At 40.1% G+C, this 27,734-nt stretch overlaps 1 protein-coding gene across 3 annotated transcripts in view; it reads left to right on the forward strand.

Moving 5' to 3' along the window:
• LOC114150981 (pre-B-cell leukemia transcription factor 1-like) overlaps window positions 1-27,734 on the forward strand; it is an 82,535-nt gene that overhangs the window by 38,185 nt on the left and 16,616 nt on the right. For 2 of the 3 annotated variants that reach the window (XM_028027851.1, XM_028027853.1), the window contains exons 3-6: window positions 16,664-16,908; window positions 18,897-19,087; window positions 22,258-22,393; window positions 26,039-26,198. In XM_028027851.1, the coding sequence (XP_027883652.1) occupies window positions 16,664-16,908; window positions 18,897-19,087; window positions 22,258-22,393; window positions 26,039-26,198 (732 nt within the window). The remainder of the gene's footprint in view (window positions 1-16,663; window positions 16,909-18,896; window positions 19,088-22,257; window positions 22,394-26,038; window positions 26,199-27,734) is intronic. The other variant, XM_028027852.1, reaches the window with a different exon arrangement.

A 27,734-nucleotide genomic window follows, 5' to 3' on the forward strand; every position in this document is an offset into this window, starting at 1 on the left:
GTTGGGAGGTTATCTGAGTTAATGTTTCCAGGATCTTGTTTTAGCGCGACCAGGGAGACTTGTAACTGTGGCACAGAACATAGTTCATAGTGACCTCAGCGTCCAGTCACAGAGTAGAGATTGTTGGTCAATGCCAGAGTTCTCCAGTCCTCAAGAGGCACAACCTAGCAATTTTAAAATGCTTCCCTATTCCAGTGTACCCTGGTTTATAGTTTTATAGACCACAAATAGTCCGAGTTCATGTGATGCATTTAAATAACAGGAAAACAAATTAGATTTTAATGTATTTGACCTAGTAATCAGTGATTAGAAAAGTGTCAGAGTCTGATCTTTGTACAATTGATTGATCAACCGCTACTGCAGACCGTGCAGGATGTGGGCCATTCATCCATTGTCAATTCTGGGCACTGGTGCCTATCTCCAGCGGTCATTGGGCAAGGAGGCTGGGTACATCCTGACAGGTTGCAAGTCCATCACAAAACACACAAGCACACACACTCACACCTAAGGGTAATTTAGAAAGACCAGACCACAATGGGAGGAAGCTGGAGGAGTCTGTTTAATTCACTTTAATCCAGCTGTAGTTTGTTGCCGGTTCGTTTGGTGAGGTATGAATGCATTGAAGTCTGATGCTGACCAAAAAGCAAACTCTGGTCAACCTAACAACCTAGGTCTCGGTTCGGTAGAAGTGAACTCTGGTGGAGTTTGAATGCATATGTGAATGTCAAGCAGAACAGAGACTGCTCAAAAAGCATAAAGTGAAATATAGATCAGGGAATTCTGGGTAAATACAACCAAAACAAATGCTAAAGTCTAGCACTAGTGAGAGAAAGGACTCATGGTTTTTTACTAAAGTCAAATGAGAAATCCTACAACCACTTACATCTGATGCTACTCCATATTTGCTTACATTTCATGAAGAAGAAAGTTGCGCTCAGTTTCTTCTTCAGAGGTTTTTATGTTGTTTCCTTCAGTGATTCTCAAAGCAGCGCAGATTCCCAAACAGATCTGTATTTCCTGGAGTTGGTTCGGCTGGTCTGTATTCATGCCAGAACTGAACCACAACAGAGTTCATTTGGAAGCAGATTGAGAACACATCAGACAGTGGGCCTCGGCCCAGCTGTTTGGTTTGCTACAGGGTTTGTTTGAGTGTATTCACACCTGAGGACCAATGGAGGAAACAAACTCTGGTTCGTTTAAAGAGGACCAAATGTCACAGGAGTGAATCCACCCTAACATTCCCAACTAAAGCTAGAATTGCCCCTCCTCTGTAGGGTCGACCTGGTTATCTCCGTCTCTACAGAGACACCGACTGTATCCTCCTCCATTACTCCACTTGATTGGCAGGATGGGTTCCCTCTTGACCTACATTTACATCTGCTCCCTGACCCGAAAAGAACCCACATAATCAGCGGCTCACTCATCAGCGCTGAACTTGTGTGGTGTTTATCTTGGCTGGGGGGTGGAGGTGGTGGTGGTGTTGAGCTGCGCTCTGGTAGTAGCATCCCTTGGGCTTTGTGTCTGGAGCTGCAGGGAAGCACAAAGTCTCTGCCTGCAATGCCACTCAGGCCATTCTAGGTCATCTGATTACTCTCCACGGTAATTACTAATCTTGTGCTAATGTGCAGCATCACTGAGGCGGAGTGGGGAATGAAGCTTATTCATCATGGCCTTGTCATCAGTTCTTCTTAAATACGGAGATAAAGCCAGATCCCTCTTGATATTGAACCACACAATGTTTAGTTGTAATGCCACCAGGAGCAGTCAACTCTGTTCTCAAACACAGAGAGATCCCCAGGGATCCCACTGTAGATCCACTAGTTTGTTCTTAGTGAAGTGTCTGAAAGTGTAGGTGCTCATGTAGGTGCAGCAGCTATCAAAGCAAAGCAATACCCATTACACACCTAACATTTGATGATACATGAACATACTGCGTAAGCAAGTATGTAAGAGAACAAATCCCCTGCAACTCATCATCCAATTGAGTTTTAACCAGTGTCATCTTATTTAGAGCTGCAATGATCTGATATTAATATTTGTATCGGTCCCAGTATTGAAAAAAATTCTGGATCGGGTATCTGTGACAATGCACCTGATCTATAAGGACAGATCTTTTCAGTCTAATTCATGTATGGGCTTTGTGCCCATACATGCTTTATTATTTATTTTTACATTATATTTATATTTCCTAATTGCATTTTCTGAACCATTTGAAAGAAGGTTTGTTGCAGTTTAGTGTTTACATGTTTGACCATGGTAGTCTACTTGTAGTTTTTATCAGTTTCTGTTTCTTTATTGTTTTTGTTTTTTTGCACTGGTTGTTCTACTCCTAATTGCACTGATTGAATAGATTAATGTTTGGTTGTTTTATCATGTTTGACCAAGATCCTGCCATTTATTATTTATTTATTTATTTATAGCCAAGTATTTGAGTGTACTGTACTGGATCAGAATTATCAAATACATTTGTAATTCAGTACATTTATGTCTGTGATTTGGTTTTTTGTTTAAAAAAAGAAAAGTTTAAAGTCAATTCAGCTATTTTTCTGTATCGGTATTGATATCGATATCAGAAGTCAGAAAACTGGATCGGTGCATCCCTAATCTTATTGAACATACAGACATCCCAGATACACAGGAACAAAGAGGAGATTGAATTTCACTCCACAGAAACCTAAACCTGCAGGAACATCTCTAAAACTTGTTTCCTGGTTTCATTTCCTGTCTCTTTGCTGCGGGATTTCTTTTATCAGCAGGTGTGATATTGTATGAATAATCTCATTTTCCCACAGCATTTTTTTTTTGCTTTACTTTTTTCCCCCTGCTTTCATAATGACAATTCTACCACATGTCTGAGGTTGATGAACACCCTCACTCCTTTAAACATCACAGACAAAAAAAACATCCGTTTCGGAGCCGAGGGAAATGAGACATTCACCTGGAAATTGCCCTGGAATTTTGTTCATTTCGCTTACGCTTTAGTCCGTCTCATTTCGGATATTATTGCTCCCATCTGTGCTGAACAATCAGAAAGGGAACCCTTTTGAGTGGCTGCATTAGATGGCCTTTCATTTTCCCGGGGCCTGCGGTCGTAATGACATAATGTCGAGCACAAGCCTCTGCAGGCTCCTGGCTTTATCGCTGAAGGATTCATGCTCAAGCAGGCTCCGCTGCTCCCGATGTGTAAAATACCAAATCCTATTATTTCTGCGGCTAAATAACGCCAGTCCCAAAGGCGTCTGGGATGGGAAAGGGGTGGGGGGGGGGATGTTTTAATGAGAGCGCCGATTCCTGACACTCGGCTGCATCTTCTCCTGTGCATTTCTTTAAACTGCCAAGTGAGAGCCCCATTAATAATTCAGCTCATTAAAGTGTGTAATTAATCTAGAGCAGTGTAACAGGAAGAGACTGGGGCACTTGGTGAAGGAGGGAGGTGGGGGGGTAAAAAGAGAAACATTGGGCTAAGAGACAGCACACCCGCTGTGATGGAAGCAGTTTCACAGCACACTACCAGTCTTCTTGCATCATTTATCTGCAGTGAAAAAGCCACATATAGGCCCCACCAATGCTGCTCCATCATAACCCCCAACCCCCGTGAGATCTTCTGCCAGTTCAGCGGGGGTGCAACGCAGGGTCTCACTACAGCCAGGGAAGTAGTGGAGAGATACGATCCTGAGAGAAATAGTGTTAGTTAGTGATGAAATCTGAAAGTTTGTCCCCATGAAAGAAAAAACATGGAGGGCAGGCAGACATTCATTCATGTTTCACTTCTCGTATTGGGAGTTTGACATGTTTTTTTCATATCCTCACAATCACTGGAAACTTCTAAACTTGGGAGTGTGTAGTAGGCAGTTAGTACCAGAAGAAGCACAGATTAAGGGACGATTCATAACGTTGAAAGAGAGAATAGTTCAGTTCAAGTCAGTTCAGCTCATTTTGGCTACGTTCGCATGGCAGGTCTTGATGCTTAATTCCCATTTTTTTCCACAGCAATGGCTTTTTATAGAGCATCAACAGCAACTTCTGTACAGAAGTCTGTTTGAATGTGAAGTCAGAAGCAGGAGTGGTGGGATTCTGATGTGATGGGCTTTACTGACACAGACTTCTTTATAATTTTCATACTTAGAAGTTTCAGCCATTGTTCATATCAGATATGTATCTGATTTAGTTCCACATAAAAATCTGATTTTCTTTGGTTGAAAAGATCCTTCAGACTGCTGTGAAAAAGTCAGATATAGATTATGTTTAGTCAAAACAAAGAGGATTTTGGTTGCATTTTCCTGCTGTGTCAATGTATCTTTATACAGCTCAGGTCTTGCAGCGCTCTAAAAATAAGTACATTTACATACAGAAAAATGTTGTCAATTCAATTATTTTGGAAGATTCAAAGTCAGTTACATGCAGAGCTGGGTAGTAACTAATTACATTTACTCTGTTATATTTACTTGAGTAACGTTTTGGGGAAAAATTGATTCTAGGAATAACTTTACTACACTGTATTTTTTTCTTTTACATGAGTATTGTTACTGTGAAGCATCTCTACTCTTACTTGAGTAAAATTTCTGGATATTCTAGCCACTGGGAATAACTTTAGTAAATGAAGAACAAATATATTGTAACCAAGAATGTACCTGATACAGACATAGCTACAGTTTATGTTGAAGTGAGACCTCTTGTTTGAACACCAGCGTTGTTGATCTGATCGTAGTTTCTATCTGCTGAGATGTGAAGGTAAGAAACATACAGAGTACTATACATTGTCACAGGAAGTGCTTTACCCTGATCTAACATACATATACATTACTTACAGTGTATGTTTATTAAACTTTATATTAAAGAGAATGTATTTGGAAAAGTGTTTCTTCTGCCTTCATTTGCATTCTATTTATACAAAATGAACAAAATACTGTGTAGTTTACTTTTGTAAATTATTTGGTGCATTTTAAGTGTATTGATTTATTTACTTGGGGAATCTGTTTCTGCTTTTATTTTTTATTGTCAGTTTTTGGTCCTCCATCGTTTCCATCTTTCAGTGCCTGAGCTAAACACAGTTAGCGGGTTTCCTGCTGGTTGGTATGAAGCTACAGCTTCCTGGTTGGCTCATGTCGGAGGTGAAACCCCGACCAGGCAGCCGAGGCGCTGCCAGTGGTTTTGCTCTCAGGTGTTCCAGGTAGTCTCCATAAGCAGCTCCACTCACCGTGAGCCCGCCTGCTGCTACTCAGGAGCCCTCAGCTGCTCCAGATGTGGCTTAATTTACTGCGACTTGGCTAATCATAGTGATTAAGGATTAATTACTGCTAATCACTTTTACATAAACTGGTTGGCAGCAGCAGAGCGGTGAGAGAGGAAAAAAAATGCCACACACACCAGTCATTCAGTCAGTTAGTCGCAATAGGACGAAAGCTAAAAACTGTCAGGCTTTCCAGTTTCTCTGGGCCCGTTCCCCAGCAGTTCCTCTCCCTGGAGCTCACCAGTCAGAGGCGTTTAATCTCTAATAGCTGCCCACAACCAGACTGAATGCTGAGTGGATCGTGTGGAGCTCGGTCCAGACTCTCCTGTTCTAGATCCAGTCGTGTTCAGCGGTTTTCCTCGCTAACCCAAGAGACATCAACAACATTCAGCGCAGCGGTGGCGGCTGGTTAGGCTGATCAGATACTGCTGGGTTGCTCAACTCCGCTGCTACATGAGATAAGAATACGAAGGAGCACAACCACCATGACTTCCATTAACACAGACTGACAAGGGAATCACAGGGACCATCAGGGGGTCCGGGAGGAGGCTGACAACACAGCCCCCTGCCCCTCCTGCTAGAACCCAGGGTGGCAGCATGGTCACCTTCCCTCCTTGGCCTGGTTTCACACTGTGACATGCTCGTCTGCTCTCCTGAAGGAATGGCTTTAATAAGATAGAGCAGAACAAGGCGACTGTTAATGACATGGCAGGCCCAGTCAACACAGCGCCTGAGGCTGTGGACGGCCTCAGTCTGGTGCACGCTGCTGGACGCTCATGTGGGACACACAGGACACTTGGTTGGGTGTTCTTCAACTGCTACCCATCCCTAATGTGTGCCCAAACGGTGAACGCTGGATTGTCCCAAATGGAAATAATGCTGTGTTATGATTTTTCAAAGTCTCAATGATGACGTGAGTCTGGTACTTGGAATAAAAAGATATGAACATTTTCTGAGTGCCCGCCCTGTCAGAAGCCCAGGGAAAAATCTGCTAAAGTCTGGTCTGACTACTGTGCATAGTATTTTAAAGGGCCCAGTTCTGATGACATCCATTGGTGGTATCAGGGAATTAGGTACGTGTGTGAGATGAGACGGTCCCCTCTTCCTCTGATGAAGTGCTGGTGACAAAGCAGAGTGGTCACACACAGGATGAGGGAGTAACAGAGCTCCTTAATGTGAAGGCTGTCAGCCCGCCTCTCCTTGGTTTTCACCTTCTGAAGAGCACAAAGCCTTATCGCTTTAATTGACTCCTTAACTTTTTGCTAATTTCCCCTTTAGTGCAGTAGCTGCCATCTACCATTTGATATGTCATTTTCCATTAGCTTTTGGATGACTGACAGTAAATGGCTGTATAGATCAGGATATTACATAAAAAAAGCAGATTTATTTTTAACAATGTTGAAGAAGCTCAGTTTGCACTTAAAACCCCTTCTGTTGATCTCTGCTATTTTTCATTAGTATTAGAACACAGCACATGGCTGCCTTTGTTTTAGAAGTTGTGCATATCTAATTATAAAGGAGTGAATGTATGATATAATGTTCCGGCTGCTGACAGGAGCTGAAAAAGTCGAATCTTTACAAAGATAAACAGAGGGGACTTAAGGAAAGCAGGATTTAATAGTTTGATGCCTGTCATCTTCCTCCTGGTGTATGTTGGTTCTCTTTCCATCCCGCTACACTTGCGACTGTATAATGAATTATGCCGATGTTGAATTAGCATGTAGCTGTCGCTTCAACTCGGGTGCTCGCCTCGTGACAGGACCACCGTAGCACAGGCCCGCGTGGAGAGAGAGGGCTTCCTCTGTGATTTATTAACCGCTGAAGCCACAATGAAGTGTGCCCACTAAAGCACCGGTGCAAACAAATAGGGCTGCGGCTGTCACTACGCTGTCACTGTAAATTCAAGCCGACAGGCCGACCACTGCCCGACCAGAAAGGGTTAATTATGCAAAAGCACTTGGCTCTCGCCAAACAAGCGTGTGGTTTTAATGATGAACCACTTAAGGCAAAAACTACTCCAATTTTAATTCTGAAATACGGTGGACCATACTTTGATTTTTATTATTAATAAGTTGAATTTAAGGACTTATTTGTGGTCAGTTTCTGAGCTCTGACTTGCCAATACCCCTTTTAGCCAATTCCAGTTTCTCTTTAAGAATTATACACACCAACATTGAAATATTATATATATATATATATATATATATATATATATATATATATATATATAGTATATATATACAGTATATGTATACGTATATATATATATATATATACTGTATATATATATACTGTATATGTATAAGTATATATATATACATACATATACTGTATATATACTGTATATATCATTATACAGTCGCAAGTGTATATATATATATATATATATATACATATACTGTATATATATACAGTATATGTATAAGTATATATATATATATATATATATATATATATATATACTGTATATGTATAAGTATATATATATATATATACATATACTGTATATATATACTGTATATATCATTATACAGTCGCAATATATATATATATATATATATACCTATATATATATATATATATATATAAAAACTCAATCACTGGAATTCAGATAAAAACAAAATTAATTAAATATTTCAGTTTTATAATATCTATCAGTTAATTATTTTGTTCAAAATAAATAACTATGTCTACATTAATATTGTACAGAAAGAAATCCAATTTATGTTGAGTTGTTCAGTCATTTAGTGATGCTAGCAAAGGTGATGTCACACTGTACATGAGAGAGGGCAGCTGTTGTTACACAGTTCTGCAGTTAAATGGAGATATTATGTAAAATGGACTTTTTTGAGTTATACATTATGTATTCCCTCATCAAAAACATACCGAATCCTTGGATCTCCTGCAGCCAGTCTTAAAGAGACAAACACCAATTTCAAGGTGTGAAATTATGATGTCAAATTTCTTCCAAGTTATTCTTGATATGTTGTAAACATTTTTACAACAACTAAAGGTAACATACCAAGTTACTTGATTATTCTATATAATGGCACTGTATGCTTGTAAAATACAAAATACTGTCCCTTTAAATGGCATTTCTGTTTAATTACATAGCAAAGACAATATTAGAGAGTTTACATTTTAACTCTGAAGCTTCTTATATCTCTTTGTGGATTCCAGGAAGAGGCAAGAGATCCTTAAGTTTATGAGGTTTAAAACAAGATTGCCAACATTTCCTAATATTTCATGTTCAAAAGGACAAAGCAGAGTGACTTTGCTGTAATATCTTAAGCTTTCTGTTATCTGCTGACATCTAACAAGCTGCAGGCTGAATGAAGGTCAACATGCCTCTGTGGAAAATGTATTCTTATAATTTCCTTCATTTCCAAACACCTCCCTGATGCCATGCTTCATTTTCTTTAAGAATGCACAACATATTGCCATTAACATCGGGATCGGCCGATGTTATGTAACACATTGCATGGGTTTAGTGTTTATTTCCATCTTGCTGCTGTTGGTGTTTCAGGAGGGGAGGGGTCGGCCATGTGGTATTTGTTTGGTCATGTGACGGTGATAGTGATGCAGTTCAGAACTGTTGGCTGTTTAACAGAGAGCAGAGAAGGAATGTCGGCAGTGAAGTTGTTTGCTTTATGTTGTCAAAAGTTTAGAATATCAGAAAATATTGGCAAATATTGGTAATCGGCCAAAACAGCAATGTTATTGTCAGATATCAGTTTTCACATTGGTGGATTCCTAATTTTATAGTTCTGAATTTCACTGATACAAAAGGCAACGTAAAGGCTGCTATTAAAGGTAAAAGCCTAAAATATTCCACTAATGACAACACATCACAGGCTCAGTTATCCTGCATGAGAGGAAGATGAAAGCCATGCTGCTGAAATGTTTTTTCCCATATAAAAGGCCGACTGCAGAAAATCTACACTAATGCTATTAGAAGCTAATGGTGTCTAATCAGGTTTAAAAATGGTAACGTGCCAGATGCTATTTAAATTTTTTTTTTTAACGTTGATTTGATGGAAAAAAACAACTTTTGGCAAGCATTTTATTGCCAAATAATGTTAATGTCTTTTTGACGATGGTGTTAATATTCTGATTAGGCACCTTTAATCTGTAGCATGCCTGAGCAGAAGCCCCCCCACACGCAACGCTCTCTCGCTGACTTTGGGGAGTGGAGGTGGTGTAGTCCACAAGTTCTGGAAATGTCCAGTCAAGGATTTGCTGATCAGTCTAAATTTGATGTCTCCTAACTGCCTTCAAGTGTCCGATTGTCCCTGTTCTGCTACTCATAAAGTAACCCTACATATTACATTCCAGTATGCGGGTGCAGAACTGATGGGTCTGCTCCTTTCTGAGTCCGAGGTCTTAATGTATTATAGTCCATCTCTCAAACTGTGACAGAGTAGCCCTAACGTCATTAATTAAACATCAGGTTTTCTCCCAATCAGCCCATCATTGTGACAGGCTTCCATGCCAACGCTCCTTGTCAACATGCCTTGCAAATCTAGAAGGGGATTACATATGGTAATGGTTTTTGACAAGCTGCCATTTGCCTCTGTTAATCTGATAGGGGAAGCTATCTGGACTGTGGAGCATGGTGGGCCGTAACTGTGCCAGTCTGATATTGTTATGCCATAAAAAAATAAAGAAAACATTTCTGAAGATGCGAGCTGTGTCCTGGAAGGAATCTTAATCCTCCTGTCAAGCTTTTGATACAAACCCCAAATATTGTCACTGACTAAGAAATGTATTTTTAGACCTGGATCTTTCTTCCATTTGCTGTCAATTTGAATGTTTTTTCATATTTATCAACTGCTGATGTGTATGGCAGCATGATGTGACAATCTGTAATGGATTTGTGTCCTTCCTGAAGAACACCCAATTCTCTAACCCCCCTTTTCTTTTGCCATGGAATTTTCTCCAAGAGTTGATTTTTTTTTTTTTTGTCAAAAAAAAAAAATCAAGGGGCCCAGATTCCTGCTTAGTGAAGGAGCTTTGAATGGGGGTCGTTTCTAGCTGGTCCACAAAAATGCCACAATCTATTACATTTACACTTTGAGGTGAATGAAACTGATAACAAAATCTATCATACGAAGAAAACAACAAATCAACATGTCAAAAAAAAATTACAGATTTTAAGTTGCTATAAAAACTCTGCTCTATAATATGATTAAACTGATATGGAGTCAGTCATTCCTTCATATCACAGCACAATGTTGATTCAGTACTAAAGTTGAGTTCATGATGAACAGATTCAAGATTCTAGATTGTCTCTAAATAACAATAACCAAGCTGTCAATTTGGATAATTAAATTGACTAGCTAGCAGGACAAAATAAACCTGCTAACAACAGAAAAGATGCTCCATCTTCTCTTATCAAGCCCATGTCACCAACAAATGCATCAGGTTGATCATTTGTTTGTTTTTTTCCTCTGTTTTCTTTTTCTCACATTTTTAGTGGGCCACTAAACCTGTTTTGGATGCCATCTGTCTGCTCTATTTTTCTCGCTAATGGAAATTATTGGTGTCAATTATTCCCATCATACTGTTGGAACATTCAAGTACCTAAAATTAAGGGCTAAAAATGTCTTAAATTCCTAAAAGTAAGTTGACCTTTAACATGTTAATCACAGATCCTAAATTTTGCCTTGACAGAACTATTTAATCTGAGATTTTCCATGCATTGTTTGTTTTTCGCATGACTTTTCTGTCAGGCAGAAGATTGAGTCGCACACAAACATCTTTGTCGCGTTCTGTAACTCAAACGATAACTCACTTCTAAAATACCCTTGTTAGCTAGCTATCTAGCTAGAGTTTTTCATGCAATTTTACCGCCAGTTGGCTGGATGAAGTTTGTACATTTCTTTGAGATATAGATCTTAAATTTTATTCATGATCTTAAAAATGTCTTAAGTTTGAGTTGGTAAAACCTGCAAAAACGGTCCTGCTTCAACTGATGTGTATTTGCTCGGATTAATATTTTAATACCCACACCCATCTTCATATGAAGCCACAAGCCAATCTTCTGGAATGACTAATATATAGGGAGCAAAGAATCTTACATGTGAGCTCACTGAAAACAAGCAATGAAGGTGGTGGGATTTAAGCAGCCTTCTCTCCACCCAAATAGGGATGTAAATCATCCACAAGCGTGATATTCCAAGCTTACCCTAGCAGAGCAAAAGCCCCCCTCCCGCATCCTTACACACCCATCCTTCAGCTGTGTGGAAATGAAATAAATATTTCCAGATAAACGATGGTGGTTGAGATGGTTAAATATCCACCTCTCCAAAAGCCAATTGCCCCGAGCTTTTATTAAAGATCGATTTGATTTGGGGAAAAGGCCAGATGTTGCGAGGTTAAGCAAATGTCACGTTCTCCCATTCCGGTTTACATTTTCCTGCCTTCTCCGTTGCTGACATTTCGTCTGTACCCAGAGCACTGAAAGCACCCGGCCTCCTCCTTTGCCGCGTCCCACCACAATTGTGCGTTTTTTGCCACGTTATTGGTCAATTCGTGAATGACCACAACCGCCGCCGAACTCCTGCGGTTTGTGTTTTGTATAAACGTATGAAATAAAGCAAAGCGGTGCGTCCCTGTGAGGATTACCTGTCAACAACAGGAGGATGGAGTAGATCGGCTGACTACAAGCCATTCAGGAAGTGGCATTCGTTGACCGAGGAGGAGGTGGAGAGGTGGGGGGTTCGGGCTCAAACCGCCACACTGAGATAATTGTTTATCCCTGGGAGAAGCTTTGCTGTTTTGTCTGCGGGTGGCTAAGTAAGTTGAGCAGCAGTCTTCGCCGGCCCAGACCCAAGGCTCGGAAACATTAGGATGAATCAATTAGGCCGCCATTAGCCAATAAAGTGGCCCTCACTGAGTCGTGTAATTACGACCCACAGCAAAGCCAAGTTTACGCAGGCACATTATCCCCTTTTTTCTCCTTCTTCTATTCATTTGTTTGAGGGCAATCCTTGCATTGTTGTAATTATGTGATTTGGTTTCCACACAGAATAAATAAATCATTTGCTCCCATCAGTTCTGAGCACTGTTCAGCCTGTGGTTTGGAAGAAAAAAAAAAACAAAGCCACTTTTTTTCTATGTTCAATTAGAAATGAACTCATAAATCTAAAGTCAGCCCTCTCTGAGAGAGAGCTGGTGGGAAGAGCTGATGTTCTAGGCAGGCAGCTACTTAGCTTGTTCCCAGCTCTGAGGACGCTGTGTAAGTGTGACAATGTGCTGTCAATGAGGGATGACAGTACACAGCCAACATGGCGTAATGCATTGTTCCTTCCTGGGTCCCTCCTGACAGATGCTCTCCAAGACAGCTGGATCAGCAGCGAGAGCGGCGCCGGGATCTGGGCCTGCCTGCGTCTGATGTGAGGCTGATTAGCAAGGCTAAGATACACATGTCAACAAGCCAAGTCTGGGGATGGCATCAGAGTTTGCGCTCATTGTCAATTTAAGAGCTCGTCATGTGCTTAATTCGAGCATAATGCACCAGATGGAGTAAGCGGCGCTGCTGGATCTAGTCGTTTGTTTCCCGTTTTTTCCATGACCTTTTCTTATTTAGCCAGGGAGGGGAAAAAAACAGTGCTGGATAGTTTCTTTCTGTCTCCCTTCCAAGACGTCTCCTAAGAAATGACCTTCTCTGCAACAGGCGCTCCTGGAAGACTGATGCTGGAGGAGCTTCAAGCCAAGTCAAATAAACACTCGGCGAATGTTAAGCAGGAAACTTGGCAGGCATGAAGAGAATTGCTTTTGTGGACACTGAGGATTTTTGCATTCGCTTTTCATTCCACAGCCTAAATAGTTTATGAGTGTGTTGGAAAGAAAAGTCAAGCCTTGAATTTTCAACTATATTAGTCTTTAAATGTTCTTCCTGCGTTTCATACCCTGAGGTTAGTCTTTATTTAAAGATAATCTTTGTATTAGCAACCCTACTGCCTTGATCATACCATGGCAAGTATTTTACATGATTTTCTAAGTAAAGATTCATCCACTAGTTGTCCACAGACAGAATCAGGTTAATTTTCCATTGATGAGATCTAATATTAACAAAAAAAAAGATTCTTTTTATTTTTAAATCAGATGAAACGGTTAAGTAGGTTTGCTTAGATCAAGGTTCCTACACTTATTTTATTATAACATTCCATACTTTTCTAGATTAATATATTTGTACACTTTTTTTAGCATTCTGGGCATTTGATTACAAAGCCTGAAACTGCTTGAAGAGAAGTCCGGTCTTATGATCTGTGGATTCTGGAAACAACAAGGCCGCATAATGCTGAAACTTTTCTGACTGCTTCAGTAAATAATGGAATATCTTTGACTGAGTGCAAATTGTCCAAAACAAAGTTTGGGAACTTTGAACAGTTAAAAATCTTGAATGTTGTCATTTTTATATCCCTGTGATCTTAATGCGACAACACTCAGGAAGAGTGCGGCAAATGATGCTCACACAGCACCAGCGTGAAGGATGTCCTGTCAGACCTTCAGTTCACAGAACCACACACAAAACATTTTTCTAAATGTTGCACCATGCAAAGAGTTAAAAGCTCATGGGCTCCAAATGACCTGTCTCTTAAGACTGTGGGAGGATTAAATAGGGATAGCCCGATTTACCTGCCCCAATTTTCTTGAATTTGGATGATTGGCAATCGACTGATTCTTACATGAGAAACTGATCTTATGTACCTCTGCAAAGGTCTGAAAATCAGCTATTGTCCCATGTTGCTTTGGCGTTAGAGAGAGCTGACTGACAGACCACACACCAGGTCACGTCTGCACAGGTTAACCACCTCATCAGTCTTTTTAAAGATCAGAAATCGGCCAGAAAACTCTAATTGGTTCACCGCTGGTGTGGTTCAACCTAGTGTAAATTTAAAGCGGTTGTGTAGTGGTCCATTTTTGACGTGTTCATTCAGTCGGTTAGTAATTAAAAACTAAAAATACTAAAAGTGAACATGTTAAAAGGAAGAAACAATTGATTTAATGAAAACACATCAAACAAATAGAAATCCATGTGCTCTGTTTTTCTCCAGACATTTTCAGAAAGCGTAGGAAGGAACCCTGCTGGAGACCAACATGGAGATACTCTTGGAGTTCCTTCAGGTTTTGTTGGATTAAAAATGCCTACCTTTGTTGAAAAACCTGTTTGCATTGTAATGTTTCAACAAATATATGAATATACCAGCATTGGGGATTGCTAAACTGGATCTGGTGGCCAGTGTAGAAAAGCTGTTGGTCTTCACATCCACACCATTGTTTTCCTGCTGGACGGATTGGCTGACAGCAGCTTGTTTTCCTTCGTTCCCTGGTTTTAACAGCCACTTCACACGGGTGTTTATGAGGCGGTAACTTTAGGAGACGGTGGCCCCTGTGCTTGTGAGCAGTCAGGAGCGAGGGAGCGGGGGGGGGGTGGCCCTGACGGATGTTAACCGAAGCAGACAGGCAGGTTTAGAGTTTCTGACGGAGCGGGTCTGATCGAGTCACAACGGGGCTGAGAAGGTGCCTGAGTTTTTCCCCCTCTGAGCCTGGATAGATTACTGGTGAGGTGACGGAGTCTGGATAATGAGACAGTATGTTTTTACACTCTGATATCCCAACAGACCCCCGGCTCCCCACCTCTGTCCTTCATCCTCCTCCTCTTCCAGCTCTCCTCCTTCTCCCAATCTACGCCCTGCTGAGCCGCTGACCTCTTCTGCTTGCCCTGGCAGAAAAGGGGTGGGGTGAAAAGGGGTTATTTTCCGCCCCCCCACCCCAGTAAAGTAGGCCTTGTTCTCATCCTGAAGATATCCCCCAAACCTTCTCAGGTAGCCAACCCGGTAATCACACCAAGCTCTCCCATTTTCTCTGAATTAATAAAGTGTTCCCCACGAAAAAGTCTTACTCTGGGTTGATGCTGGGATGCGTTAGGAACCTGCGGCCCCGTTGCCGAGCGGAACGCTTTAGAGGAGCCTCTTATTGAAATGGACGGCTTCAGGATGTCTGAGCCAGGCATCGATTTCACCTCAGAAAATGGAAGGTGGGATTTAAACGTCCTACATGGCAAGAGAGACCTCTAGTGGATAGCCATTTATTTACGTATCTGACTTCCCAAACTGAACACACACACACACTCCTTGCTTCACTACATCACATCAGATCATGCTGCTTAATATGAAATATGCTAGTGATCCCCTGTCACGTCGTGTTTTACTCTAAACGGGTCGGCTCATATGCAGGAATCGTTACAATCCCTTTAGACAAACAGCTTCTACCAGAGCTGACATGATGACACAGAAGACAATTAAAAGGGAATGTTGATGGAGAATGGATCCCAAAATACTAAATCATCCTGGATTATTTTGTTATTGTCCCATTTATCTTCGGCTCATCTTTCTAATTCATCTCTTGGTAAAAAAACAACTTTTTCTAAAGCCTAATTCTCAGTATATTTGTAGCCAAAAGTGTTGTTTACACAAACTGAAATGATTCTTTTAATTTTGTCTTTATGTAGTTTAGTACATTCATAGACTACAGAAGTTTAGTTCAGGATTCCAAAGAAATCCCTATATGGAGAGTGAACACTGCCAAATGACAACAACTACTCATATTTCATATTATGTACATTTTTGTAAAGTCATTTATACATTTGTAGTGAAAATACTGACCCAGAGTCATAACAAACTCGGAAGAAGTTATTGTAATTTGGCACTCTTCACTCTCCATAGTTGACCAATGATTTCATTGTCTTAACGTTAGAAAGAGTGGAGAGTTTTCTCCATCCATTATTTACTAGACCCGTTGCAATAAGTCAGTTAATCACGTGATATGTTAAAACAATCTCAATAATTTCCATTTGTATGATTTATTGTTGTTTTCTTTTCTTTCTTTCTACCAACAACTGGATGATAAAAGTCTTCAGGCTGGTGCTTTTCTCTCAACTAGCCCTTTTTGTAATGACAATTTTGAATTTACACTTTTAATATAATTCATTTGTTTTGCTGTTTTCTTTATTTATTTTGCATATTTAAAATGTGTAGTTCCAGTGTTTATGTTCATTGGAATTTAAAGTTTATTGATCTTTGAGAATGTGTTCTAGCATTACTATGCTATTTCCTTTATATTATTCAAAAATGGTCTCAAAGCAACAATAACATTGTTGATCGCGATAACGTCTGTGACAATTTATCATCCAGCAAAATTAGGTGTCATGTCAGGCCTATTACTTACCTAGTGATGAAGGACTCAGTTTATACTGAAGCTACTTCCTTCTCCCTCTGCTTGAGATTACCTTTCCCTGGATGCTAAACCCATGCTTGTGTGTCAGGCGTGCAGCAGTTCTACGTCACTGACAGCTTGTAACTGCATCACCCCAGCCGCAGGTGTGACCTTTTAAGAATGACCTCTGACCTCCTCTTGTCACCACAGTGCTCAGCATCCGCGGCGCCCAGGAGGAGGAGCCTCCGGACCCCCAGCTCATGCGCCTGGACAACATGCTGCTGGCGGAGGGCGTGTCAGGGCCGGAGAAAGGCGGGGGCTCGGCAGCAGCGGCAGCAGCGGCCGCCGCCTCGGGAGGGGTGGGGGCCGATAACTCAGCCGAGCACTCGGACTACAGGGCCAAGCTGACCCAGATCAGACAGATCTACCACACAGAGCTGGAGAAGTATGAACAGGTGAGGAACCAGCAGAACCAGCTGCACGTCTTGTTATACGTAGATGTTAAAGGGCAGTATTGTTTAAGCAACATTTTTTTAGCTTTACATCATGTTGTAATGTTACTCCCTCATCAAAAACAACAAAAAACAATAAATTCAAATTCATGCATGTTTGGGAAATCCTTTAATCTCCCATGGCAATCTGTGAGCTGTGCAAAACTTATAGTTGGACCTAGCGCCGAAGCTGCAGTTTACAAATTTTTGAGCTTCACAGAACTCCCCTACTTAACCCCTTCAAACTAGCCATCAGCAATTAGCAAACACCTGGTGGAACAGCACGTTAGCTGAGCTCAGTATATAAGCTACATCTCAGTGCAACGTTGGTAAAAACGTTGTTAAAGGGTTAATAGAAGAGCCATGTTGTGCTGACTTCCTGAAAGAAAGTTGAGGAAGAATGGCCCAAACTGACCGCATTATTGATAAAAACAACAGAGGATTTGGTAAAATGTCAAGAAGTAAGTTATTATTGAAGGACAAAATATAAAAATTTGTCAAAATACCATGTGGAGGATTCAGTAAACAGGTGAAGGAAGGTTCTATAGGAAGATGGGACCTAAATGCAATTTTTGGGGTCAAATGCAAAAAAGATCTGCTTGGTGGAAAACTAAAAGTTGTGTTCCTCACAGCATTCACATCATGCTTTGGGGATTCTTTTCCGCAACATAGATGAGGAAGTTGGATATGGTAGGATGAATCTTACTGACGCTACCTTCACACAGCATTAAAATATCACCCACATTAGATTTTTGTAATGTTTTTGATCTTTTTTTAACCCAAAAAAACTCTGATCTGTGCCACTTCCTCAAGTGTAAAAAATGTAATACGATTGTCGAGTGTCTGCAGTCAGAACTGTCATGTCTCATTTAATCAGAATGAAGCTGAATGAAACAACATGCCACACTTTTCAGATTTTGATTTTAAAACACATTTTTAAAATTTCCTTTCAGTTCAAACTTCTGAAAATAATCTGATTCTCTGAATCTGATTAAAAGGACTTTACAACAGATGCACGCACCACTTTTCAGCTTCATATTTGTAAAACATTTTGAAAACCATCTATCATTTTCTACTAACTTCAGAAATCTACAATAATTTGACATCTCAATAAAAACCCATCTACATCTGTATATGTGAAAATATGAAAGAAGGTCAAACTGTTCATGGATCTTTCAGGCCATTTTCTAATCTATCTAGTCGGTTCAAACCATCATGAAGTCAGCAGGATATTTTTGGGTTCTAAGCCTGAAACATCAGAAAGAATCTAAATCAGTTCAGCGCTGATATGAATTGAATCGCTCTTTTCTATTCGTTTATTCTTTGTGGAATAAAGTGACAAGCCTCACACACTCACTGTGTTTTCTTTAATGTACAGTACATCAGCTGTCAGGGAGGAATTCACTTCTGATGCCTCCCATCCCAGATTAGTCCATCATATGCAGCGCGTTGTGTCGCTGTGTGCATTCCTCTCGTCGCCTTTACATCCGCCGCATCCGCAACAACAGTGTCGCTTTTGGCGCAGATAGACAGACACAGACAGAGCCTGACACGGCTAAATCCAGGGAGGGATGAGGATGAGAAGCAGAAAGAAAGAAGAGGAGACAGTGAGAGTGAAATATCGCAGCACATTCACGCCCGGCGTCCCACTGGAGACCCAACCAAACGCTGACTCCCAGGGTTAGCCGCGCCGTTAAAGTGTGTGTCTGAGAGTGAGCAGCTGTCACCGGTTCCTCCCAATCACAATTTCTGTTAAATATGAAACATATAAGTGCTTATCTCCCATCCGGGGACTTTGGGAACCCTCCACCTCATATATACAGGCTACACTTCTCCGCGCAACAGATGTGGCACAGCCTTGTTGATAAATGGAGGTTCTCTCCATCTGCAGCTGTGTGTGAGAGGGCGGAGGCTGGCTGCTCTCTGACTGACCGCTGCTGCCTTCTCCACAGGCCTGTAACGAGTTCACCACCCACGTCATGAACCTGCTGCGGGAGCAGTCGCGCACGCGGCCCATTTCACCCAAAGAGATCGAGCGCATGGTGAGCATCATCCACCGCAAGTTCAGCTCCATCCAGATGCAGCTCAAGCAGAGCACGTGCGAAGCCGTCATGATCCTGCGCTCCCGCTTCCTCGACGCCAGGTGTGTGTGTGTGTTTTCTATCTGTGTGCATATTTGTGTTGCTCTGTGCTCTACACAGGCCTTAAATTCATGTGTCTTAAATTAACACCTTAAAATGTCTTAAATTCAGTAGAAATTCAGGTTATGTGTAGTATTCAGTTCAAGCAACATCTTGAATATTGAACATCTTTCTGCTACAAAATAAGGTTTTTATAAGGTTTTTCTTTGTGTTTTAGTGTCTCATTTGTGAGTTGTCTGAAGTTTTAAATCTTTTTCTTTTGGATAAAGCAAACACAAACTTGTGTGTAAGAAGCCAGAGCAAAACAGTTCAAACATGGGCTTTCCATTTCTACTCTAAGGCATAAACATTACAGAATTTTTAATATAATTTTTAATTTATCATTTTTAATATAAAAAAGATAAGAAACTAAAGGAGGAAAGAGGGAAAAAAAGAAAACATTCAAACTATTTGGGCTATTTAAACTATTTCTTTTTCTCAGGGTAATATTCCCATCTGACCGTTAGTCTGTTATTCTGAATGGTAAATAAAGGGTCGTTTTCATGAACAGTCCCATCTCCACCTGAAGATATCACACAACAAACACAATTGATTTTCAACCAGTTTTCTGTGACTGCATATAAAATCCCAAGTGTATTTGCAAATTTGTTGCAAGGGAATGCAATATGCTTGCAAGGTAACACAAAAGAAAAAAAAATATATGTATAATCTAATATTCTGTGTAATTTAGACTTTTCTGTTGGGTAGCAGGTTGAGTCTCACACAGACATCTTCATTGCGTTCAATTGCTCGAGACTGTCGAAGCTACCGCTAACTAGCTGCTAACTGTTCTAGCCAACTAGCTTTTTGCGTTTGTCATGGATAAGTGTAAATTTATCACTGCTGGACGATATTCATCTTTGCCACTCACTCACTTCTGTTGCTAACCCATACAATGCTACACTCATTCTGTGCAACAAAGCGCAGCACCACCATGATATACAATATGGAACTTTCCTTTATACATTTCTGTTGTGAAACAGGCCTTACATTATATCCATAATGGTCTGAAAGAGTCTTAAATTTGAGTTGGTGAAACCTGCAGAAACCCTGTCGGCATAACAACAGCACAAATACGCCTATGAAGAACTTACATACGAAGCTACGTATGTGTTGTGTTCTGTAGTTTTTCTTTGCTGCCTACCACACAAGGCGGCTGGTTTGCATGTTTGGATGCCATTTGCCGTTTAGAACACCCTGCAAACTCGGCCAATAAGTGCTCCCCGTGTGCTCAGCAACACTAACAGTTTCCCAGTTTTAATGTAATCGCTTGTTCTCTTTGATGCGTGTTTTGGATTTGCATAAATTTCTCCAAGGATAAATCCCACTCAAAGCCAGGGTTGGAGGCATAACATTTAAATGAGGCGTGTGCGCCCGTATAAAGCTTCCCTATCTATTCTCTTGCAAATGAACGTGACGGTGCCGCCGCCGCAGCAGCAGCAAAGAGGGGAATAGGATGGGAAAAGAGCAAAAGCTTTTACTGGTTGAGAGGCACTAGCATGTTCTGCACCTCTGATTAATCTACTGGCTGCTGGAGCCCATGCTGTGCACATTTACATATTTTTCTTGCGAGCTGTTGGAGCGGGGGACACAGGTTTTAGCACAAATCTCCTCAGCCACCCGGCACATGCAAAGAGGTTTTGAAGAGTTCCCTTTCAGCTTATGTAAAGCCATGGTGGGATGTGGCGCCGGCAGACGTGACCTGATAGGTGCAGAAGATGGAGGGGTCAGCCAGCTCTAAAGCTCCGCTCCGTCTGCTTAAAGGTGTGCTGGCAGATAAATATGTTAGTGTTCATGTCGGATCAGTCCAGCCTGCGTCTCTGCTGTCAAACAGCGTGACTTCCTGGAGTCTTGCTTCCAACATGCTTCCAACAAAGCTCATGTTGGGTTTCATTTACTGAGGTATTATTATCAATTATACCTCAGCTTTCCACAAAAAATCTTATTTAAAGAAGAGCCTATGAAATGTAGCAGCACAATCCTGAAATCTGATCTGACGATCTGATTCTGAAAGAGTTTTGATTTTAACCTGAAAACAGTAGCAGTTAAAACAGGCAAGTTGCAATCTGAATGTTTATGCTTAAATATATATTATTGAATCCAATTATTGTGCTTTATTTTTTGGTATAAATATATTATTCAATAAATCTGGGGCAGAGAGACGCATGTGCTTTATTTTTAGAACAATGTTTGATATATTTCTTCTAAAAAGACTGTAGTAAATGTTTAGAATTTTTTTAAAACTTTTTTTGTTAACACAATAAATTATAAAATGAACCACAAAATATCTTGATAAAATTTTAAGTCCATATTACCCATCCCTTCTTTTCTGTATGATAAACTAAAGCAGTCAGCCGATAAGTCTGCCCCAGTCTAATTTATTTTTGGAGATTGGTGATTGGCTGACACATGTGAAACCGATCTTATCTCTGCAAAGGTCTGAAAATCAGCCACCCTCCCCAGGTCAGATCTGCACATGCGTGGTAAACAATAGGCAACCCACTATTTGTAACTTAGTAATTTAATGTCTGTATTTAGTGACTTTTCAGACAAAAGAAATTGGAACTGGTAGGTCAGAGTTTTCAAAGAATGATAATCAGCCCAAAAAAACCTGCGATCGCTTCACCGCTAAAGTATGATGAGGCTCCTTTTGAAAATGACATCCTTTAAATATGTAGACACATTTCTGTATTAAAAATGTTTATTATTGGTCTGATGTAGTACTGTAATTTTAAATATTATGTTTTCATTAGCTGGAAGCAGAAAATCATCATTATTACCAAAAGTGAAGGCTTGTATGCATCATTTTGAGTGGAATTAATCTATGTAATCTGTCTCACTTATTGAATTAAGTTCCTGATGTGAAGCCGTCAGTATGGCAACAGAATCAAGGTTAAAGTGTCAGACTGATTGAAATGGTTTGGTGGGACATCGAGATAGTTGTGCGGAAATGAGTGTTTCCAAACAACGCGACTATTAGTCAGACGTGTTAAAGGAGAGTTTTTCCTCTCCACTGTCACTACGTGCATGCTCAGTGTGAGGGAATGCTGCGGATCTGAACTTGGTAGGTCAGATCAGAGTTCACACTGGTGCTGTCCAACGCGCTGAGACCGACCTGTTGCTCTCCTTGCAGGCGGAAAAGACGAAACTTCAACAAGCAGGCGACGGAGATCCTGAACGAGTATTTCTACTCACACCTCAGCAACCCGTACCCCAGCGAGGAGGCCAAAGAGGAGCTGGCTAAGAAGTGTGCCATCACAGTGGCCCAGGTACGAGCAGATCAGTGGCACCCCTCACCCCCCCGCTGTGGGACAAGGACCGTTTTAACTGAAGATGCTGTCAGCGTCCGGACCACTGACCTAATACAAGGTTCACAGGCTGTTATAGATACAGATGGCTCTTCTGTTCTTCTAGCTGTTCTATTCATTAAAACAGATATGGTGTAAATATGCCTTATCATCATTTTTACAGTTTTTAAAAAACCTGTATAAACTCATTCTGAGGTATGACACGCTTGCTGTAGTAGAAACGCAAACTGCACATCAAAATGCCCTCATGAGTTTTAGATTGAAGATTTATCCTTAGTCAGTCCCTGCAGGAAGTTGAGATTGCAAATATTAATACAAATCCACTCATCATTTTTTGTAAAATTTTCACTGGTCATTGCTACTTTCCTGCATCCTGACCAATCATCTTAATATTTTCTGAAATTCCTTCTTTTATGACCAATCACTGCAACTCATAGGAATTTTGACCAATCCCCTTCGTACCATTCTAATTTAACTTCCTGTGCCACGTCATCTCTTGAAAGCAGAACCTGCAAGATGAAAACATGTCTGATGCTAAACATTAAGGTAACATTAGTATTTTTTTATTAAAACCATTTCAATAGAATCTGTAGCATTTGCTGTTTACTGTGTAAACAGTTCTTGTTAACTTGAATGATTAATTCTTCTTTAGCACTTTCTGTGCATTAAAGGCCATTCAAGCTGATAACTGAAACTGAAATATCCAGAAGGTGCTTGAAAATGTTGCTTCCACTTTAAATATTAAATATTATTTAAATATTACTACCTTGAAATTCTGTGTTTGTTTTTTTGGGAAGGCGATGTGCAGCAATTTCAACATTTTATAAATGTAAATTGTAAAAATGTGCAGCGTTGACTACAACTTTTTGAAAAAGATGCAGGAAAATCAGTAATTTTAAACCACAACAATCAAAAAACACACCTCAACATCTTGGAACTAATTGCTCAGTGCACTATAACTCAGAGATTGGGAATCTGAACCACCCTCATCTAGAGAGAGGTGCTAACAATGGAGTTACAGCCAAAATCACACCTTGCTAAAATATCACATCCCTACACTTTATCATGTTTTGTCTCACCCAACTGTGATGTACAAATAAAAGAAAACAATATTTTCAAACTTAAATCAGTAAACTTTTATTTATACCAAGTCAACTTTCTTGCCAAACAGAAAATTTGACATAAACACACAATAAATATGAATATAACATGTTTAAAAGTGACTCATTGCGCAATACTTTAAAATAATAAAAACCACAAAAACAACAAAATAAAAACACATTGTATTCTCATGAAAACGAGGTGAAAAAAATTACAGGGATAAGAAAAACAAGGTTAAACTATGCTCAATTTAAATTTATAAACTTATGACCACAGGAACCAAACTTGTGTTAGTTTCCAAGTTTAGTATATATACTGTATATATATATATATGTGTACAGGTATATGCTTTTTATTTGGCCAGGCAGTGTATATACGTATATATATATATATATATATACACTGCTCAAAAAAATAAAGGGAACACTCAAATAACACATCCTAGATCTGAATGAAAGAAATATTCTCATTGAATACTTTGTTCTGTACAAAGTTCCATTTGCCCAACAGCGGGTGAAATTGATTGTCAATCAGTGTTGCTTCCTAAGTGGACAGTTTGATTTCACAGATGTTTGATTTACTTGGAGTTATATTGTGTTGTTTTTAGTGTTCCCTTTATTTTTTTGAGCAGTATATATACAGTACAGACCAAAGGTTTGGACACACCTTCTAATTCAATGGGTTTTCTTTATTTTCATGACCATTTATAAGGCAAGAAATCCCACTTATTAACCTGACAGGGCAGGTTGACCTATGAAGTGAAAACCATTTCAGGTGACGACCTCTTGAAGCTCATCAAGAAAATGCAGAGTGTGTGCAAAGCAGTAATCACAGCAAAAGGTTGCTACTTTGAAGAAACTAGAATATAAGGGGTATTTTCAGTTGTTTTACACTTTTTTGTTTAGTGCATATTTCCACATGTGTTATTCATAGTTTTGATGCCTTCAGTGTGAATCTACAATGTCAATAGTCATGAAAATAAAGGAAACTCATTGAATTAAAAGGTGTGTCCAAACTTTTGGTCTGTACTGTATATACAGTATATATACAGGTATATATACACACTGACTTCACCACTGCTTCTCTGTTTCAGTTACAATCCCACAATCCTTTGCTTCATTAGCATCCTTGTCCATCCTTGTCACATGACCAAACTTCTCCCGTCCCCCTTCTGAAACAAACCGCAACAAGATGGAAACAAATATTGGTTGCTAATATTGCTCCAGTTTGATTATGTTTTAAAAAATGACTATCATCTAATATTTATTTGTGTTGATATATTTGGCATCCTTAAATAAAATATGTTGGCATGTTTGATTGGAACATAAATTAACATGAAAATGTTGAAGGGAGACGAATACCTTCACAAGGCATTGTAACTGAACTTCTTCTTGAATGAAGCAATAACTGATTCTTTCTTGCACTATGAGGATGTGATGGTAGTTACAAGATCACCTGCAGGAATCCTAGAAACATTACAGCTCCACAGTCCAACGTCTGGTTGAGAGAATCACATGGGATTTAGGATGAGTCTTTTATTAGGAACTGCAGCTGCTCCATTCTTCAGATCCAGTCATGACTGCACAATTCCAACTAAAATTCCACATAAATAGCCACTAGCTATGCAAGGCAGCATTAGCTTTTTCTAAAGCTGATGAATCTAAGACAGAAACCTGAGCTTAAATAGTGAATATTTAATACTTGTATGAATCCAGTCCCATGTTGACCTACTGTAACTGTTATAGGAACTCATCACACGACTAAAGACATCTGAAAAGTTTGTGGCATCACACAATTGTGAAGTATTTAAAAATCCTGTTCATGTTTTTTTGTGTTGTTGTTTGTTTCATCTCTGCACTTCAGCATCTCCACTTATTTCAGTCCTGTGAGAATTGATAATAAGGAAAACAATGACAACGCCAAGGTAAACAGCAGTTTGTGTTGTGAATCCATCATGTGGGAATGGATTGTTTTCTCAGTTGCTTTCATTAATTTCTACCAAATGATCTAAGGATGCAGCTGGGCTCGACTGTGGAAGCTGCTCGGTAGCTCGGTGATTTGTGGAGTTTCAGTTTCTTGGCTATAACAAAGGAGAATGTTTACCTACTCTGTCTATTAGAAACTTTGGAGGATTGATTTGGTTTTCATTTTAATGTTGTTTATCATTAGGGCTGGGATTACCCCCCTGGCTTCATCTGGGAGTCCATTAGCCGTAATGGGTGTTAGCGGAAGTTGACTGATTGGTGCTTGCGTGACTTCTGATGATAGCTGCAGTCATGGTGACATAATGAGACTGTTATTGGCAATCATTCCATTCTGGCACTAATGCAGATTCACAGCACCAGTCTGTGCAGCCCGCACTCCTGACAGTGGCTCTCTGCAGTGTTCCACATGCCATTAAAGGCCATTCAAGCTAAACACTATTCTTTAAAGAGGCTCTGTGTGGCTACATATCTGGAGAAGTAAACTTTCTTTTCTTTTTTTTTCTCGTTCCTGTCTGCTCAGGTTTCCAACTGGTTTGGGAATAAAAGAATCAGATACAAGAAAAACATTGGTAAGTTCCAAGAAGAAGCCAACATGTATGCTGCAAGAACTGCCGTGAATGCGGCTAATGCATCCTCACATGGAAGCCAAGCAAATTCACCCTCCACTCCAAACTCTGCAGGTGAGACAGGAAGTCCCTGGCTCTGCTGGGGTTAGACATATACTTCCTCTCTGTCCATCAGTGTAACACATTTAAGGCTTTTATTAGTGCTGATGCTGTAACACTCCTTTGTAAAGGACTAAATAGGCCACTATTCTACATAAATTATGCCCATCACATAATTATGCACTGTTATTTCCATAAATAGACTCAATGTTTATACTCAGCAAGTATTATTAGTGCATACATTTGCTTAGTATGGCTCTGAGCGATGTGGAAAAGAGCTGTTAGAGTTTGATCAACCTGAGCTCTCATGCAGTCTCCATTTCCTTACTGTCCTTTCTACTTACTCTCAATTAATCCTGTGTGCCCTCATCACTGTGTTAAATGATTTCTAATGGCAGTCAAAAGATATCTGTGGTAGTACCAATTACCAAAAACTCTGATATGTGGACAAATGTGTCGGCACCCCTGGTAATAATGTTTAGCAACCCTTAAAAATGATTTTACCTTTTATTGCAGTAGCACAAACTCACCTTATACTGAAGTGCAGTCATTCGTTCTGTTAAGAAATATTTGTTTTTAAAAGGACAGTGTTAGGTAATTATGTTACCTCCAGTTGTTATAAAAAGGCTTAAATGTGACTTAAAAGAAATCTGACTTCATAATTTAACCCCTTAAAATTGGGCTTCTGTCTCTTTAAGAAGCTCCTGTTCTTTCTGAAGCTCCGCCTTCAGGAAGTCATCATAACATTGCTGTTAACCCTTAACCAATGTTTTACCAGTGTTTCACTGAGAAGTAGCTTCTACAATGAACTCAGTAGTTCCACCAGGTGTTTGCACGAACCCTTGCTGGCTAGTCTGAAGGAGCTGAGTGGAGAGTTTTGGGGGAGGGCTGCTCTTTGAGGTGGAATTTCAGAAACTGCAGCTTTGAGGAGGAGCTGCGTCTCCACCAGGCAATTTATACAGGTGAATGGTTGCCATGGAGACTAAAGGATTTCTCAAACATGCATTAAAGAATCTTGGCAACACTCCAGGTATAATGTAATTAATAGCATGATGCAAAGCTCAAAACAGTTGATTTTACATAAAACTGTCCCTTTAATAAAATCACATTTACCACTATTTTTGGAACCTCGGCTGTTTAATACATTTTTACAAAAATCAAAATGACAACTCTAGGTCTACTCCTAAAAGATTTTGGAGTGTAAAGGACGGGACCTTTGGATGTATTTGCATAACTTCAGTAGATCTAGGGTGTCCAAAGTGTGGCCCCAAGGGCCATTTTCAAAGATGGCCCCTGAAATGAGTTTTTGTGACTCACAGCTGCATTTCAACAAAGTCAAAATCCATGAGTATTTCAAAGAGCTCATGATTCCATGCACTCATACAGAGCTCCCAGGACCTTGGAAAGAGACTAACCCACAGCATAACAGATTCTCCATCGTGCGTCACAGTGGGGACAAGCTACTTATTCGTCCCTTTTCTCCAGCTAAACGAACTTGGAGTGTGTGTTGCTCAAAACCCAGATCATACTCTCATCGAAAACACACAGCTC

The sequence above is a fragment of the Xiphophorus couchianus genome, chromosome 9, assembly GCF_001444195.1.
Source record: "Xiphophorus couchianus chromosome 9, X_couchianus-1.0, whole genome shotgun sequence".
In the NCBI taxonomy this organism is placed as follows: Eukaryota; Metazoa; Chordata; class Actinopteri; order Cyprinodontiformes; family Poeciliidae; genus Xiphophorus; species Xiphophorus couchianus.